Here is a 19,595-nt window from a genome sequence, read left to right on the forward strand (position 1 = left end):
GATACACTAGGTGGCAAAACTCACTGGACAGGCGCAAAGAGCCAGCGTTCTGGACCGCCTCCTCGTCCAGCTCCATGACGACGACCTCTGCGGTGGAGATCACGTCGGGCCAGGTCTTGTCGGAGACACGCACCTCGAGGCTGTAGGAACCCACCGGCACAGGGGCCCCCTCTCTGATAATCAACTGGCCTGAATTGTGGTTCAGACTGAACAACCCGCTGAGAGGGAGGAGGGAGGAGGAGATGGAGGGAGAGAGAAATGGAATAAGATCGAGAGAAAAGGGGGGTAGTGGGCATAGAAGTAAAAGAGAGGGATGGGGGGGAGAACAGAGAGTAAGAGAGATCAGCAGTAGTCCCCCCGGTGTTCATCCATGCAGGACTATCCCTGGCCTCCCTCCATGCTCACCATCTCACGTTAAAACACTGAACTGTCCAGGGAGACAGCCACATGCATTATAGATGGCTTCACTATCAGTATCAATGCAACCCCCTCTACCCTACCTCTCCTCCACTCTACCAACACCCCTCCCTCCTCCCACCTATCCCTGTTAACTCTATTACTCTATTCCCTGCATACCCAGTTCAGTGTTCACTCTATCAAAAACCTATTCCACCTGAACCTGTTCCCACAGCCTCTTAGGTTCATTCTAGGTCTCTCTCTACTCCCCATAGACACATTCTCACTACACTAACCCCACCAGCCCTACCTAAGCCCCATGTTAATACTGCAGAACTTTCTATCCTATCCTGCTCCTAAAGTCTACTTCTCACTTCTCTAACTTTTCTTACTCACATGTCCTTGTTCCCTCTATTACAGTGACTCTTCTCCTTCCCAGCTATCTACTCATATCTTCTCTCCCCTTCCATCTATCATCCCTCTATTTACTTGGCCCCTGTCCACTCTGGTCCTTATCACTGGCTCAGATCATGACAAGGGAATGATGATGGTTCTGCTGTGACTATCTCCATCTACCTCACTCGCTCCACATCTCTCAAGTTAGAGGTCAATGCCAAGGAGTTCATCTGATGTCTTTCAAAATGTCTTTGTTTTTGAAGCTTCCATCTCTACTGAAAATGGGGGGGGCAGTACAGAAAGAAGCAGTACAGTATGTAAGCTCTGCTCTATAGAGCCTTTGTACAACTGGAGCAACATACAAATGTTTACAGATACACCTATGACCGCGCTATTGTTTTAGCATCACATTGTTTGATGGCACACCACGGTAAGTACCCTCACACACTAGCCCGCCATCAAAAGAGATTTGAAAAGGTGCCATGGCTCTCTCTTACGTAACAGTAAAAGCTGGTTATGCATGGCCCGTGACCTTCAGAAGTCAGGCCAAACGAGGTAATTATCTGAGCCATAAGAAAATTAAACCGGCTGGCCCAATCGAAGAGGTGCTGAGCTGTGGGGAGATGTGTGTTATGTCATCGCTCCACGGGACATCATGTTAATGTAATACATTAATGAATCCCTGTTTGCAGGGCTAGCCGGGGCAAACATGCAACACAGCACTTTGGAGACAGAAAACAAATAGGCTTCAAATCATCATCTACACGGATGGCTGGTAGGTATAATGAGATGATCCATATAGTTTGGTCCTTCGAGACGCATTGGGATCTGCTGACTGGGGATTCAACATGGTAATGGCTCTTTCTTGCTCACTTTCTCTCTCTGTCGTTCCTTGTCATCTTTTCGTGTGCTTACTAGCTCTTCCGATTACAGGTGTCTCATTAGAGGGAGAGGTGCCAGCAGCGTAATCAGCTTCTTTTCAGTGCACACCAAACATTGCGCACCCATCAAACAAAACCAGAGCGCCGTGTCTCGCTTCACTGGGAATTTTCAATACAATTCTTTATGAAGTATTAATAATTGTGCTCCTGACAATTCATGTCTCCCTTTCTCTCTCGCTTTCCCTCTCTCTCTTCCAATCTATTTCTACTTTCTCTGTTTCTCTTAAACGGCCTGTTTCTCCTTCCCCTAAAATGTATCTTTCTCTCCTTTTCCAGTCTGTCTCTCTCTCTCTCTCTCTCTCTCTCTCTCTCTCTCTCTCTCAATCCCACACTTTCCTCCCCTCTTATTGTACACTCTTTTGTCTTATTCTCTTTTCCTCTCTCTTAAGTGGCCGGGCTTCATTCCAACTTTAGTGAGGAGATCAAAAGTACCTGGGGGGTTTGCCTTGGAATCTGTAAACCTTTTCGCTCCAGTCATCAAGGTCAGGGGATTGAACCTGTCCAAGCACTGTTGTGGGGAGAACACCTACGGGGGAAAACTCAGAATTAGGTGCGGGAAGACTACCCCTCCCTGTCGTACACCTAAAGCTCTCAGAGTGAGAGAGAAAAATAAAGAAAGGGAGAAGAGGAAGAGGAGGAGGGGAGGAAGAGGAGGAGGGGCGGAGGAGGGAAGATAAGTTGGAGAGCGTCGCCTCGTTGGCACATATGGACACGGTTTTGAAAACACAGCAGGGGAAGTGCACACATTAGCATGTTAGCTCCCGTTTTCCCTCCAAAAAGCTAAATGGAGTGCTGTAATCCCTTTAGGCGTGATAAAACATGTATATGGCTCCTGTTTATATGCCTATCAAACCTGGGACTTGAGCTTAAGTAAATTGTTTGCTTCATGGCATGTTTGGAGATACATGATGAATTCTTATTAGAAGGTTAATGTACTTTCATCTGGCAGAACCCATACAGAGAATCTACTAAAAATACATGACAGAAAACCAGAGTTTTTCCAGCAGTTACAGCAAGCTGACAGATGGCATGAAATACTAAATAAGTGATGTTGGGCTTCAAGAGTCCGTAAGCATTCAACTGTGACAAGTAGTGTCGTAACAACATCAGCAGAACACTGGAGAAACATACCATGGTAGCTGTACACGAAGAAGTCGGTGTGGCCCGGAGAGTGGGGGTGGTCATTCCTGTCGCCGATGACAACCGTCAGTGTGCTGGTTGAGCTCATTGGGGGAGACCCGCTGTCAATCATGAGAATGGGAAGACGGTACTCCTTCTGGCGTTCACGGTCAAAGGTTTGCATGGTAGTCAGTGCAGCGCTACCGTTACGCAGGTCAGTCAGGTTGAAGCTGGTAGCATCGGAGGTTAACATCAGGAGACGGATGGAAAACGGTCCACCATTGGGTGAGGAGTCGCGGTCGGCTGCGTGGAGAAGCAGGGATGTATCGTTTATTCTCACCGCCTGGGGGGCAGCCATGTTTTCCCACACAATGGGCTTGTAGGGCACCTCAAACTCTGGCCCGTTGTCATTAACGTCCAGTACGGTAACCATGACGATGGCGGTGCCGGTGAGTGGCGGGCTGCCCGTGTCGGTGGCCAGGACCATGAGTCTGTGCTGGGATACCATTTCCCGGTCCAGAGAGTCAGCCACTACCACCCAGCCTGACTGGTCCACCAGGAACTGCCCGTTGGGGTCAGACTCTTTGGCAATGCTGTAGGAGAAGCGGCCATTTAGTCCTGAGTCCAGATCGGCAGCGGTGACTTGAGCCACAATGGTGCCAACAGACACGTCCTCAGACATGGCAGGAGCCTCATAGAACTGTGGGAAGAAGACGGGTGCGTGGTCGTTGGAATCCTCCACCTGAACCAGGCAGTATGCCAGGCTGAAGAAGTCTGCGTCTTCCGCCTTCACAGTCAAGTTGAACGTTCTCTCGTGGGGCTTTTCAAAGTCCATCTTCTTCTTCAGCCGCACCACACCACGCCGGTTCGCCTTGTCCGTCTCCACAAAGAACTTCCTGTCCTCGTCGCCTCCGACGATGCTGAAAGTGACCACTGCGTTCTCACCCTGGTCGCCATCGCTGGCGGAAACCGCCAGAACCTCGCTGTTCACCTCTAGGTCCTCCGCCACCTATTAATATTGATAACAAAATACTCATCAAACATATTACAGTGCAACAGTGTTGGGGTGAACAGGTGTGTTTTGAGCAGGTGAACAAACCTGGGCATTGTAGACCCTCTGGGTGAAGACTGGTGGATGGTCATTCACATCAGACACCATGATAGTAGCGGTTCCAGTCCCGGACAAGCCCCCACCATCCCTGGCCTCAACCACAACCAGATAGCGGTCCTCCACCTCACGGTCCAGAGACCGTAGAACTGTACTGATGGTTCCAGTTGAAGGGTTGATGGAGAACAGATTGAGGTTGATCTCGTTGCGAACGTTTTGCACGATGCGGTAGGTCAGTATGGCGTTCTTGCCGGCCTTGGGGTCATCTAAATCCGTGGCCCTCATCTCCATCACTGAGGTGTCGGCGGGAGAGTTCTCAGGCACGTGGCCAACAAAGCAGCCTGAAGCGTCCGGCGCCGGGCATGGGAAGACTGGTGCGTTGTCATTGATGTCATGAACTTCCAAAAGGACGTCAGCAAAGCCAGTGAGTCCCGCCCCTCCCTCATCGGTGGCCAGAACTAGGAAACGCCAGGCCGGGCGCTCCTCACGGTCCAGACGGCGTTGGGCGTAGATGCGGCCCGTACGCTCATCGATGGTGAACTCGCTGCCGGCTCCCTGGCCGTGGAGTGAGTAGCGCAGGGCACTCTGGTCTGCCTCCTGGTCTGGGTCGGTGGCTGAAACCTACAAACAGGAAACCCCCAAAAACCTAGCATTAGACAGTAGGGCCAGATAGAATCTGCTGTGAATTTTTCTTTTCAATAAAATAAAATATGTATATATAATTTGATTTAACCATTTCTGTTGATTTACGGATATTCTGCCTCTTCAGATTACATCTGGCCCCAAAAATAGGACATGAAAAGAGAATTGATTGCAGTAGCCAATATACAGTTCGTTGCCTTGCAACAAAAAGAAGACAATTTTCCTTGTTTTCCTCTATAGATAATTAACCTGCCTTCATGTTATCTCTATGTGAAGGACAAGCTCAGACACTTCCCCCCACATCTATCACCAGAATGCACAATGCAATTAAAAGTTAATAGATGCCAGCAAAAGAAGAAATACACTTTCTTTATTTCTCTCTTCCCCTCTCACCGGAGGGTTTGTTTACAAAAGCCTTTGAAGTTGAATTTTTTTTCTCTCCATTTCCTGACAATGCAATGAGAAGACAATATCGAGACACGGTGCGGCGTACGACAGCCAAGGCCAGGTAAATACTCATTTCAAATTGGATTTCCTATCTTTTTTCTTTCGGCAGGATTGTATTCATATACAGAGCGAAGGAACTTCGGGGAAGGGATGGCTGCCTGCCACACACTGGAAACTATTAAGTGCATTAGAGGGGAACCGAGTGCACATCAAATCAATTCCACCTCCAGGAAAGCAGCTCTGGGTTGATTACTGTGACACATGCCTCTCTCTCTAGGATTACTTCCATGCCCTCATGAATCCTACTCCTTTTTAATCTGATTTACCTTGGCGACATGCACATACAGGTTTACTGGGAATGACTGGGAATAGGTGTGACGAAACTAGGTTGGATATACAATGAAAGCCTAAGAAAAAGCAGGAGGCTCCACAACTATTTATCGTGGGTAAACTGTGGGTGCTCATGTTGAGTAGTATTAGGTATCAACACTTTAGGATAGGAGTATAGCATTGGAGCATATTTGATTTCACACAATGTCCACATGTGCGATGAGTTACTGTATATATTATGTTACTTGAGCGGTGAAGCCAAAGCCACATTTCCATCAATGGGAGGACAATGTCACTGCATTCACTTCCACTCTATTACATTTTTTTATACTGCATGTATAAAACAGAACTTCCTCACAGCAAGTTTAGCTTTATCAAAAAAGGCTTTCAAATATCAGTTGTCATACCCTGCTTATGTCGTTGTTACAAAGGGGCTATGTATGAATGGCCTCTGACCTCCAGCTAAAGACAGGTAGCTCTGTAAGTTAATGAAACATCCTAATGGTGTAATGCACTGTTTATGTGGCTGTTATAAGAGGTAAACCAGTACGTATGGCCTATAGCAGTGATCATCAACTAGATTCAGTCGCGGGATGATTTTTTTCTTGAGCGGATGATCGGGGGCCGGTACATAATTACAAATAATTTTTAGACCAAAAATTGACCGCAAGAAGCCCAAACAGATACACTAACTGACTAAAACATAGTAATTTCAAACCTTGCTTACATTTGTATTCGGGTGTCTCTCTAGTATGTGTCGGAATATTTGGGAACAGAGTTAAAACATTTTAATCACTTTGAGCTGATTTCCTGGTGTTGAAAATAACATTTTAAAAAATTGTTTTGCTCAGAAAACTTGGGGAACCAAATAAAACCACCTGCGGACCAAATTCGGCCCATGAGCCGCCAGTTGGGGAACCATGGCCTATAGTATGTATGACATCTGACCTCCAGCACGAAGATGGGCAGCTCGGTCAGCTCCTCTGTGACAGCGGCGTGGTACTCTGTCTGGCCGAAGACGGGCGCCTCGTCGTTGCGGTTCACCACCTGGACCACCACTAGGCTCTCGTTCTCCCATTTCCCGTCGGAGGCCACCAGTCTCAGCTCGTAGCGTTGCTCCATCTCGTAGTCTAAATGCTGGGCCACAAAGATGGTGCCCACCTCTGGCTCCACGTCAAAGGTGCCCATGGTGTTGCCAGAGGTGATCTGGTAGCGGAGCTTGGCGTTGGCACCTGGACAAGGAGATATGGCTGTTTCAAGGTTGTTTTTATTGGTTAGACAAGGTAGAACTAGTAGTCCATGTTAGAGGAGGAGAAAGGAGGACATAGTTACAGACAGTATGACTGTGGTATGTGTGTGCTCACTCTCACACACAAGCCTACAGGCTGACAATCTGCACACGTACAAACACTTGCTGCACAAAAAAAAAAAAATACCTCACTATTCCAACAGCCCTCAACACAAAAGAACAACCCACAATGCCATCTCTGAGTCACACAGTGCTATCAGTGCCATCAAATATTTCGGAGGAAAACATCCGTTTCTCTCACAGTGGGCCTCATTAGACAGAATACAGAAGGCAGTGAAGGCTGGTCTCACCCACCCACCCCCACCTCATCTTTGTCTCAGGCACCACCCGGTCTCCTCCCTCCCTGGCCCTTCATGTCCTCAGTGTGTTCAGTTAAAAATACACAGGTGCACCCAACAAATGTACATAGAATACCAGTCAAAAGTTTGGACACACCTACTCATTCAAGGGTTTTTCTTTATTTTTACAATTTTCTACATTGTAGAATAATAGTGAAGACATCAAAACTATGAAATAACAAATATGGAATCATGTAGTAACCAAAGAAATGTTAAACAAATATATTTTAGATTCTTCAAAGTAGCCACCCTTTGCCTTGATAACAGCTTTGCACACTCTTGGCATTCTCTCAACAAGCTTCACCTGGAATGCTTTTTCTCCTTGAAGGAGTTCTCACATATGCTGAGCAATTGTTGGCTGTTTTTCCTTCACTCTGAGGTCCAACTCATCCCAAACCATCTCAATTGGGTTGAGGTCAGGTGATTGTGGAGGCCAGGTCATCTGATGTAGCACTCCATCACTCTCCTTCTTGGTCAAATAGCCCTTACACAGCCTGGAGGTGTGTTGGGTCAATGCCCTGTTGAAAAACAAATGATAGTCCCACTAAGCGCAAACCAGATGGGATGGCGTATCACTGTAGAAACCATGCTGGTTAAGAGTGCTTTGAATTGTAAATAAATCACAAACAGTGTCACCAGCAAAGCACCCCCACATCATCACCCCTCCTCCTCCATGCTTCACGGTGGGAACCACACACGCGGAGATCATCCGTTCACCTACTCTGCGTCAGACCAAAGGACAGATTTCCACCGGTTCAATGTCCATTGCTCGTGTTTCTTGGCCCAAGCAAGCCTCTTCTTTAGTAGTTGTTTCTTTGCAGCAATTGGACCATGAAGGCCTGATTCACGCATTCTCCTCTGAACAGTTGATGTTGAGATGTGTCTGTTACTTGACCTCTGTGAAGTATTTATTTGGGCTGCAATCGGAGGTGCATTTATTCTAATGAATGTATCCTCTGCAGCAGAGGTAACTCTGGGTCTTCCTTTCCTGTGACGGTCCTCATGAGAGCCAGTTTCATCATGGCGCTTGATGGTTTTTGAGACTGCACTTGAAGAAACTTTCAAAGTTCTTGAAATTTTCCGGATTGACTGACCTTAATGTCTGAAAGTAATGATGGACTGTTGTTTCTCTTTGCTTATTTGAGCTGTTCTTGCCATAACATGTCACAACACAACTGATTGGCTCAAATGCATTAAGAAAGAAAGAAATTCCACAAAATAACTTTTAACAAGGCACACCTGTTAATTGAAATGCATTCCAGGTGACTAACTCATGAAGCTGGTTGAGAGAATGCCAAGAGTGTGCAAAGCTGTCATCAAAGCAAAGGGTGGCTGCTTTGAAGAATCTCAAATCTCAAATATATTTGTTTAACACTTTTTTGGTTACTATACAATTCCATATGTGTTATTATCATAGTTTTGATGTCTTCACTATTATTCTACTATGCAGAAAATAGTAAAAATAAAGAAAAATCCTTGAATAAGTAGGTGTGTCCAAACTTTTGACTGGTACAGCACATATTTGTGAATACTCTCACACATGCATGCACACATCTTTCTAATTTCCTCTCTTCTTTTATCTAATTTATCCCTCTTATCCTCCCGTGTTATCTTGTCTCCTCTCCTCTTCAACTCTCTCATTCCTCCTCTCTAACCTCATCCACTCTACCACTGTCAACCCTAATCAGATACCCCATCAGAAGCGGAGAGGAGAGGGCTAGGTTGGGATGGCGTTCCCGGTCTGGGAAATGGGAATAATGGGACGGGATCAAAGGAGTCTGAATCCTGACTGCTGGTGTCTGTCATGTTAGAGTGCTGGGTGCTCCATTGTGGAGCTCCACAGTGCGACCTTCATACTAGTCCTTATAAAGCTATGTAAGAGCTGAATAAGGACATGGTTGGGGTTCTACAGTAGTGAGTCTGATGAGTAGAGATGTATGAAAAGGACTGTCAAGAACGCAGATGTGCACAAGGCTGGATGACTTACATTAAACATGACACATTCCATTCCATAAACAATCTCAATTTCATATTGTACTAGTTCCTGCACCAGCTTCCCACCCCCCCCGCTCAGACATATGCGCATAAACACAAACACACACTGTTTCTCTCTCTCTCTCTCTCTCTCTCTCTCTCTCTCTTTCTCTCTTTCTCTCTCTCACAGACACACACATACCCACACTCCCTGCCTGCCTGCGTCTGGCTCGGGCCCTGTTTACCAGCACGGAGGAGATTTTAGGAGACAAACACCATCTGTGTGAGACATGTCGGGCCTTCATTACGACATGTCATGCTCCTATCGGGAGTGTGTGTGTGTGTGTGGAGGGGGCTTAAGTGCGCTGTCCGTCAAACCTTCTGAGCACGATCTGCCGTGACACTCGCCAAGAGGGTGTGTGTGTGTGTGTTGAGTGAGCGAGTAAGTGTGTGAGTGTGTGTTGGGTGGCGGGGAGTAGCTCCTGTACTTTTGCCTCCGGCCGCCTCCCTAATGATCGGTCTGGCCATATGGTTAACCCCCCCTCCCTTAAGTAAGACTGGTGAGGGGGCCAACTGTGCACATCAGGAGGTGGAGGGGGGCTCAAGGGTTAAGTGGTTTCCTCCTAAGCAAAGCAGGAGCTCCACTGAAGGCCCCAAAATTCTGATTAAGGTCACTAGCATATCCCCCCCCCACACCATGTATTGGACCCCATCCACTACCCTAATCTGCTTACCATTAAGCTAGACAACCTATATCTGTTTACTGACAAACCTTCAGCTCAACTCAACTCCAATGTCAACCTCAGCAAAAAAAACTTGATCTTGTTAAAGCCCATCCAAAAGTTCTTCATTCGGCACATTTTCCACTTGGGGATAGAAACCCGATCCTAAAAGGATGTCTGTCTGCAACAAAAGATGCTGAAACTAATCAGCTTTGGGGGGAGCGTTTAACAGGGGCCCCTCTATTCCCCACGGATCTGTTCCCTAATTATTCAATTCCCCAAGTTCCACTGGGAGTGTAATGGGAAAATATTGGGATTTCATGGAAAAAGGCCCTTGACGTGCTTTGAAATGAAATACACAGGGGATTAGAATTAGGAGGGTGTATATGGGCATCAGACTCAACAGTAAGGATATTCTCATATGAAACAGATCTCTCCATGTGTTTGTCTACTTGACTATCTCTGTTGAGGAGCAGCATCCACCGTATGGTGGAACAGTGGTGGCTGGTAAAGAGAGGTCGCAGAGAAACCAATGGAAGTACCTCAGCTGAAGATTGTAATGGGAGAGTTATGAGATGTGAATTGCCTTGTCACACCACTAGCACGATAAAGGTGTATTGTTGTATTGATATTTTGTGTGTGTGTGTGTCATCATTGTAATGCTCCATGGTTTGTGGATGTTGACAGGTGACGAGAGACTCTGAGAGCAGGGGACCATATATAAACTGGAGGTCACTAATCCTATTATAGGAGCACGCACACATGCACACCTGGACCAACGACAGTGTGTGTGTGTTGTTGTGTGAGGGTGTGATGATGTGATGAGAGGGTGGATGGACATCAGGGCAGGCAGGCAGGCAAGCTTCACTGGTCAATGAACACTGAGGTGATTTAACCTGAACTGTTTCACTAATCTGTGTGTGTATGTATCACAGGGCTGTGGAGTGTGACAGTCAACCACTGATCTATAGGAACACTGTCACCTCCAGCACCAACATGGGACACTGAAGTGACTCACTCAACACTATGACCGGAAAATGGGACAGTAGCACAAGTAAAGAAAACAGAGGGGAGGAAAAGGATAGACAGAATAATGAGGTAGAGGTAGAGGTAGAGATAGAGAGAGAGAGAGAGAGAGAGAGAGAGAGAGAGAGAGAGAGAAAGCAGAGGAAAGACCAGAGATGAGCCAGGAGAGCTGAAAGAGAGGGAGGGAGGGAAAGGAGAGACACAAAATTAGCAGATCTGAAATATGAGAAATGAGACGAGAGGATCTGAGATAAGATACCACGAGACGAGAGACTAGACAACACAGGCAGACATCATCCCTACTTACACCACCACAAGCATAGCCAGGATTGGCTGAGCTCAAACCTCCCCTCAAGACCTGCTTGCTCAGCAAGGCTAGCGCTTAGCCAGGGATCGTGTCATGTTTTACAGCTAATCTCCCTGCTAATACAGATCATCTCCCTGCTTGGACACCTGCATGGGGGGCCAGGGGGAGACAAAATGGCCACCACGGCAGTTTATTCCACTCACTCCTGTCTCTCCGTTGAGAGAGACGTTTTCCCTAATTACCAGATGGACACATTGTTGAGACGGCGAATTGGGATAAAGTCTACAGAGCGGTGGCGGGATAAGCCGGAGCATTTGGGAGGGAATTATAGTTGTTGTTTGCGGTTAGTTTGCTATCTTAGCACTTCTTAATTCTGCTTCAGTGTCTTTTTGGGCTGTATGCTTTTACAAATCCGCCAAGGGATCTAGCTAGGGGTGTCTGAAGAGGGATGAAAAGCAGAGCCAAGACAGTTGCTAATTCAACTGAACATTGGAAAGGAAAAACAAACCCTAAATTCAAAATGGTGGCCCCACTTCTCGTCTTAGTCATTTACTAACTCTTTAAATGTAATGTAGCAGCCCATTAAATCAGATGTCATTTCAACACCTGTGTTGGCATCATGGAAGGTGACATTTCCACCAAAACAATGATCGACATCTACCCCCACAAAGGATTTACCGTTGTCATTAAGACAGCACACTGTTTTTCTTATTTATTAATTTTCAGAGGAGGAGAGACGAGGGACAAACAAAAACAAAGAGACAAACATCAAATGACTACCTCGGGGGGCCGCATCCATACTTCCCACATTCACCACAGAGATTTGCTAACAAGCTCTGACAGAAAATGAGAGGAATAGAGAGAGTGACAGAGTGGGAGTCAGAGACGGAGAGAGAAAGACAGAGCATTCTTTACATAAATATACCTCCTATACTTTTCTTAATCTCTGTGGAGCCTGTCAAAGCATCACCAGAAAAATCTACTTGATATTGACAGGAATTCATAAGCACAGAGGAAAGTGACAGGGGGAGAGTGAGTGATTCCATTACAGTCGAGAGACAGAGTTGAACAGACAAGTAGGAAAAGCTACACCAGGATAAATACACACTGTACCACTAGAGCCCAAGTCCTTTATGAGTATCAGGCACTTCAACAAAGACATTATGACTACTGGACTCAGTGGACTGACATTGTGCTTACATTCAATTCTCAATTGTTATGTTCGGGTGTCTTCAGACTTGTATCTGCCAAGGCCTTTGTAAAGATGAAAGATAATCTTCCATGGAAGTAAATACTAGAATGATAAACAGTGCTGTCCAAATAATGTTATAACTACGTCCTGGGAAACTAGCACCAGTAGCTTTACTTATTAACTTATCATTGTGAGCGCTATTTTTTTCAACAACTAAAAAGTCTGAACCCAGGTTGACTGATTGACCCCTCCCCACCCTGAGACCAAGCCCAATGTGCCTCACCTTCATCTTCATCATTAGCAGTCACGGTGATGAGGACGAAGCCCACCTCCTTGTCTTCCTCCACGCTCACCTCATACACCGATTGGGCGAAAGCCGGAGCGTTGTCGTTGACGTCCGTCACAAGGATCCGCACGTAGGCCGTGTCTGTGTGAACCAATGAGAGGGATCTTTACTCAGGACTAACAACCAATCCAGATTGAAGCATGGGGACCTAGACAGCAACACTAATGTATAGTACTCCGACATCAAATTACATTGGCTTGGTCTATGTGGACCAAAGACATGAATAAAAAGAGAGTACATTACTCTAAGGTTTACACCTGGCAAGAGAAACAGAAGTATTAACCATCTAACCTCACAGAACACAGCAGTGTAATACCAACCGGGGCAAAAGGGAGAATAATCTGCATCAGCTAGTCATTGCCGTATGAACTCTAGAGGGACCTTGATGGCTTGAACAAACAGTGTGTTGGTGGGATGATTGTAGCATCAATGTTCTTTTGCTGTACCTCTGTGTGCGGGTCATTATTGACCCAAAACCCAGAATAGCCATTAGCTCGTTCCATTAGCGCATCGCTAACGACGTCTTAATGAATGAAGTTCATGCTCTAATAACAATGATAGAGCCAACTGGTGTGTGTGTATTGTGTTTCTGTGTGTGTTCCTGTTACTGCCTGGTTAGAAAACGACTGATGTGTTATTGACTGGTTAGGCAATGGGGGGGGTGATGGAGGATAGGGTTGGTAAGGGGACAGAGATACCTATTATGAGAGAGTATGATACTCAGGAGATTCCCTGTGCCCGTGTGTGGACTGCAAACGTGTGTGTATGCATAGTAGTGTATGTATGTGAGATACCCACCAGTGTTGGGCTGGCCCTGCTGTCCAGGCCTGGCTGACTCGGAGCTGTCCTGAGACTGGACCTCTATGAGGTAGGAACCTTTTTGCTCACGGTCAAACGAGGCCCGGGTGTGTATGACCCCAGTGTAGGAGTTAATACTGAAGTACTGAGAGTCTCCACTCTCATCCTTCAAGATTACATAGTTTATCTGTAGACAAAGATCGAAACGTTAATGCAATATCAGGACAAAATGACATACACAATATTGTATCTGTTGAATTATTCTCATTTAAATCATAAGAAAATCAAGTGATTATGGGAAATGTAGTCATTCGCAATAGAGTCCGCAGGGGTCCTTCTTCACCATTCCATGGAGGCCTGAGTCGAGGTCCGTAGCAGAAACCTGGGCCACCGATGTTCCGATCTGTGCCCCCTCTGGAACGGTAGCCTCGTAGGTGGAGGACAGGAAGAAGGGAACGTTGTCGTTTACATCTGGAGATACGAGAGACAGGCCAGAGGTCAGGTGATACAGGCCTTCTATTAAGAGCATGCTAACAGAGGTCCTACCACACCTATTGTTTTGCCATCACCAATGCTAATGCTAAGTAGAAGAACCCATCTCTTAGGTCACTGACTCTCCAGGTTTTAAGACTACTCTCTAGGTATCCATAAGATGAGGAACATTTGATTTCCCTAAAAACTCCAAAAAGACAATTATTGACAAAGTCAGACAAGAGTACCCTCTTTTCTTTACGCTATCAGAGCTAGATATTTGTGTTCCGGCCTCCTTCACTGGCGCATGTGGTATGAGTCATCGCTAAACAAGCAGTCATTTTAGCTGCTAGTGTTCTCTGTCGCTAGCTGATTACACCTTCCTCCAACAGGCTTCGAGGGACTATATCTTCCCTGTCATTACCTTTCAATCTCATCTCTTCCTCCTCTCAGCCTCCCTCCTTCATTAACTGAGCTGGAGCTTGAAGTATTTATGTTGTGTTGGAAAGCTCTTCACTGTTCCCCACTGTTCAAGCCTGCCTGCTGTCCTCTCTCTCTCTTTTCCTCATAAAAACTCAGTTCCTTCCAGCACTGTCATGACCAAAGATGAAAAGGTGTGTATGGCCAAGGTACCCTACATATAATATACACCATTTAGCAGACACTTTTATCCAAAGAAACTTACAGTCATGAGTGCGTACATTTTACATATGGGTGGTCGCGGATATTGAACCCACAACCCTGGCGGTGCAAGTGCCATGCTCTACCAACTGAGCAACAGAGGACCACAGTTGTTTCCATAAGTTGCATGCCTCATAGTCTTACAAGAGTAAATGTATCCAGCGTTCACGACAGTATACACACTGTTAAAATCTTAAAATGCCTCCTACCTGTAACATTGACGTAGACGGTAGTAAAAGAGGCCAGTGGAACAGCAGCTACGTTCTGCACTCTGACCCTTAGTGTGAAGAAGCGCGTGGTCTCATAGTCCAGAGGTTCAGCCACCAGTATGGATGCAGAGCCATCAGCCCTGTTGGGTTTGATGTAGAAGCGGACAGGCATGTTGGTCTCTGGGACCTGCCCCTCCTCAAGGTTATAGGTCACTCTAGGGTCACCCAGCGGTGAGGTGGCCTTGATAGTCTGGAGGAGAGGAAGCAGGATATGACATCATTAGTGATAGGATAGGGAGGTGGATATATATGCAAGTGTATATGAATGTCTGAACAGAGTGAATGTGTGTGTGTGTGTGTGTGTGTGTTTATATGAATGTCTGAACAGAGTGAGTGTGTTCTTTTGTCTGTGCAGGTTCATTTGAGTACCAGTGTGTGTTCCTGAGGTACAACACAGAAAACTAGGAGGAACCTGCTTGGGCATGCTGTAATGTCCAATAGATTTATTTTTTATCTTGGAGGAGAATTACTGAAAAAGAATCAATGACTAACAGAAGGAGCTGGCTTTGGCCAAAGCTTCCTAAACATAATTAGCATTATTAGTGAGCGGGCCCATCTAAATCAGCACAAACGTCTCCCTACTGCTGACTCCACTTCAGGAATACATTGGAGACACTCCAAGCCTAATCCATCAAAGTTCCTATTGAACTGATATTAACACTTTCCAGAGACACTTTCCACTGGAAAATCAGCTCCAGACTATCTGGTTCTAAATGAAGGCTGCAGGGTTTTCATAACGCTCCATCTCTCTCTTTTCCAGGAACCGTGGCAGAGAAAACCAACATGACAGGAAATGATACGGGGAAGTATATCGCTGCTGTGCATACCTGGGTACAGAGGGAGCCCATCAATGGGATTTCACAGACATGGTGTCACGCTTATTGATGTCCCCCCCCTCACTTCCTGTTTATAGCAGTATGGAGGTTAGGTGTGAGAACGTTCTCTGTCCCTCTCTGTATGAAACATATGGGGCGGTTGCATGGACGTCATCCTACACTCACAGGGACAACAGGCAGGATTCTCATTGTTCTGAGGACTCCATTATGGGTCACAGCTGCACGCTGTCTGGCACCAAATCCTTTGTTACTTCAAGGGTTCCGCCAAACAAAATCCATAAATGGGAGCATTTATTACATAGATGATAGTATGTTTAAGTGTGTTCAATAATTCATAGTCCTAGCTCTTGTCCAAACATGTCAACATAATGGTCCAAACTATCTACGGACGTGTTCAGACTGCACTTTTCTAATGGCTTGCCTTGAGTATGAATGTATGAGGAGAGAGGCAAGGCAACCTCTTTAAGCAAGGGCAAGGATACTAGTGAACCCTGAGAAATGTTGAAGAGCGGTGTTATTCAGAATCAACTGTGTGTGCCTGACTGTGAATGTGTGTGTTGGTGAATGTGTGTGTTGGTGTGTTCCTGTGCAGTACCCTACAGCAAAATGGTCTGACCTATAAAAGCAGGAAGCACGTGGAGCTTTTAAGACCCATGTTCTCTTCGCCACTTGTCCTGCCACAATGCTGTGTATGTGACTGTATGTGTGTGTGCTCTGTGTATGTAACTGTTTGTGTGGCCGTGCGGTGTGTGTGCGTGTGTGTATACAGACTAGAGCTTTTAAGGCCCACGTTGTCCTTTCCCTGCCACACAGCCACAGAGTCACAACCTTGACAGGGAAGGATTACATTAACCATGGCCGAATGAACCTCACTTCACCACTCATTCTGCTTCGATCCAGCTGAGGCCCTACACATACATATACACGCACGCACGCGCACGCACGCGCACGCACGCACACACACACACACATATTAACTCCTAAAATTCACCATATCTACACTAGAGAACAGTATTCTGACATGGCTGTCTACATTTGCAAAACGTCCATTTCGGAAGCATAAGAATGAGAGACTACAGCAGAGAGAGCTATAATGGAATGGTAACCTTTGACTCCATGTCTGGCAAACAAAGGCATTCAATCTTCTCATTGTCTGACTGGGGTGTAACCAGGCACTGTTCTTGGACTCCAACCAACAATGGAAAATTGGAAAATCGAAATGGCACCGGATAGATTTGAACTTTTCAAGTGATTATCTGGACATGCTAGACTGTACTGTGAGCCACTGTCTGACAAAACAATCCTGGAAGTCTGGTTGAAAACTAACAGCACAACAAAAACAAAATAATATTTCATTATCTGTCGAGAAACACCAAAACCCATTGTTACCCATTATGAAATTGCAATAACATAAGAGGAAAAGCATCGGAAGGGAGAACATTGAAAGTAGAATTGCTGTACTATATGTCCATGACTCACTATGCTTGGTTAGAGCCAAAGAGAAAGAAAGAGAGAATCAGGGAGAACACCTGAAGGTAACGCAACAGCGAAAAGCTCTCAGACTTTCCTTTCCGACTCAGTGGAGGAGGGCTCTCTCTCTCTATCCCTCCAGTAGCGAGCTAGTGCGTTAGCGAGACCCCTAGATGTACAGAGGTGCCCCTGTGGACCCCCAACTTCCCACCCACCTCAGCTTCTCACAAAAAAAGAATTCACTTTTTTGCTTCAAAAGCCTTGTTGTGTTGAAATATTCATGCCAGCATGAGTTTCGCTTAAATAATTAATTTTGATTATCTGCTGAGAAAATACAAAAACTTGTCCAACCTCTTGTATTCCACCTTATTACGCACCGGGCCTCCCCTCCCCGGTTTACGGGGGCAAGCCCTGGAACAGGAGCATGATGGGAATGATACCCCATTATCTCGCCAGCGTGCTAAAGAACAAGGCCCCTTAATTACTTCCTCAAGGTTGCAATTACCGTGTTTGGAAATTCGCTAATTATCGTTCCTTGAGATAATTCCACAATGAGAGGCTTGATATTTAAATTTTTAATTAGGGAGATGGAGAGATAGATAGATAGATAGATAGATAGATAGATAGATAGATAGATAGATAGATAGATAGATAGATAGATAGATAGATAGATAGATAGATAGATAGATAGATAGATAGATGGAGAGATGGAGAGATGGAGAGATGGAGAGATGGAGAGATGGAGAGATGGAGAGATGGAGAGATGGAGAGATAGATAGATAGATAGATAGATAGATAGATAGATAGATAGATAGATAGATAGATAGATAGATAGATAGATAGATAGATAGATAGATAGATAGATAGATGATAGATAGATAGATAGATAGATAGATGGAGAGATAGATGGAGAGATAGATAGATAGATAGATAGATAGATAGATAGATAGATAGATAGATAGATAGATAGATAGATAGGAGGCAAGAGGGAGAGGGAGAGAGAGAAAAAGAGATAGTAGGGTAGATGAATAGAGGCAGTCGGTAACACAACAAGGCAGCTCAGGGATGCTAATGAATGCATTATACTGTTTAACAAGCCTAATTTGTATTTAGAGTTCTAAGGATGAATTACTGTGAAGGCTCCCAAAGCACAGAACAGATTTTAACAGTCAGTTGCTGCAGTTACTCCACACCAGGGAGTAAATACTGTACTTAGAGTGGAACGAGAGAGAGATAGAGAGAGAGGAAAAAAACTCCATGTAATTGTTGTGAAGTGCTTTGTTGTTCAAGTTATATTAGTACAGAGAGACATTGTAGAGTGTGAGAGGGAGAGAAAGAGAAAGAGAGAGGGAGAGTGTAGATAAAGACAGTTTGTAAATGAAAATAGAGAGAGCAGAAGAAAAAAAGAGAGAAAGTGAACAAGTTCTCTGGCTAATAACGATTCTCCACTAACGGTGGAAGTGTTGAAAGTTTTCTCCATTAAAAGACCAGTGACTACCATGGTAACTCCTGGCAGCCGTTATCTTGAAAGCTTTTATCGAAGGCAATATTATTTGTCCATCCAATCAGAGGCTGCCGTTAACCACCATTAGTAAACCTATTGAGCCCACCACACTACAGAGACTATAGTGGACCATTACACCAACTTATGGAGCTTCCTGAAAGAGTTTGGAAGAGGGAGGGGGAGAGAGGGGGAGAGAGACAGAGGAGAGAAGAGAGGAAAGATATAAAGAAAGAAGCAGAGAGAAATCAATGAAGGAAAGGGCTGAGAGCAGAAGAGCACTACCCTTTCATACAGGGCTCGGTGATCTCTAGGGAAAGTGGTGTGTGTTCTTCTTTTAGCTAAGACATTTGAGACCACATGCAGAGCCCCATTGGGACCGGCCTCTTTGGCACATGCACAGTCACCGCACAAGAGACAGACGAGACAGTAATAGTTGACCTTTATGGGTTCAATGTGGCCATTAATAAAGTTGTCAAGAATGGTACCAACTAGGCCATAATGCATCCATGAACAACATTATAAAGGGCTCATAAGCTTGACCATAAGATGTCAACATGCATCCAACATTTACTAGAATCATCTTCCATATTTTCATGTTCATAAGAAAGTGCTCAAGACCATCTGAATTCAATAAGTCAACAATTGACAACAAACTCAATTTCTCTCATTTCAGTTCAGAGGTGCCTAGCATGTCCTCTCAATGGCACAATGCAAAAAGCCTAAAGCTGAGGCGGCACGGACTTAGCTCTAATGAGAAATCATCTCATTACACATCAATGGTGTCTGGGGGCTAAGCGGATCAGAGACGTAGCCTAGCTTAGCCTAGCCTAGCGTAGCATTAGCTTCACTGCTGTCAAGCTAAATGGCTGGCCTTGAGCATGTTTTGGTGTAGAGAAAGGGTCGTGTTCATGTTCAGTCGTCAACCTTTCACCTGCTTCATATTCCTTGTGTATTGCAGTGGGTGACTTCTAGT

At 45.5% G+C, this 19,595-nt stretch overlaps 1 protein-coding gene across 1 annotated transcript in view; it reads right to left on the bottom strand.

Moving 5' to 3' along the window:
• Positions 1-19,595, bottom strand: part of LOC115179618 (neural-cadherin-like) — a 114,230-nt gene that overhangs the window by 11,244 nt on the left and 83,391 nt on the right. Inside the window, exons 13-21 of the mRNA XM_029741252.1 lie at positions 14,753-15,002; positions 13,735-13,862; positions 13,392-13,578; positions 12,531-12,674; positions 6,328-6,611; positions 3,952-4,581; positions 2,865-3,861; positions 2,166-2,259; positions 25-218 (exon numbers count right to left, since the gene is read on the bottom strand). Of these exons, the coding sequence (XP_029597112.1) occupies positions 25-218; positions 2,166-2,259; positions 2,865-3,861; positions 3,952-4,581; positions 6,328-6,611; positions 12,531-12,674; positions 13,392-13,578; positions 13,735-13,862; positions 14,753-15,002 (2,908 nt within the window). The remainder of the gene's footprint in view (positions 1-24; positions 219-2,165; positions 2,260-2,864; positions 3,862-3,951; positions 4,582-6,327; positions 6,612-12,530; positions 12,675-13,391; positions 13,579-13,734; positions 13,863-14,752; positions 15,003-19,595) is intronic.

Source organism: Salmo trutta, chromosome 3 (genome assembly GCF_901001165.1).
Source record: "Salmo trutta chromosome 3, fSalTru1.1, whole genome shotgun sequence".
Taxonomy (NCBI): Eukaryota; Metazoa; Chordata; class Actinopteri; order Salmoniformes; family Salmonidae; genus Salmo; species Salmo trutta.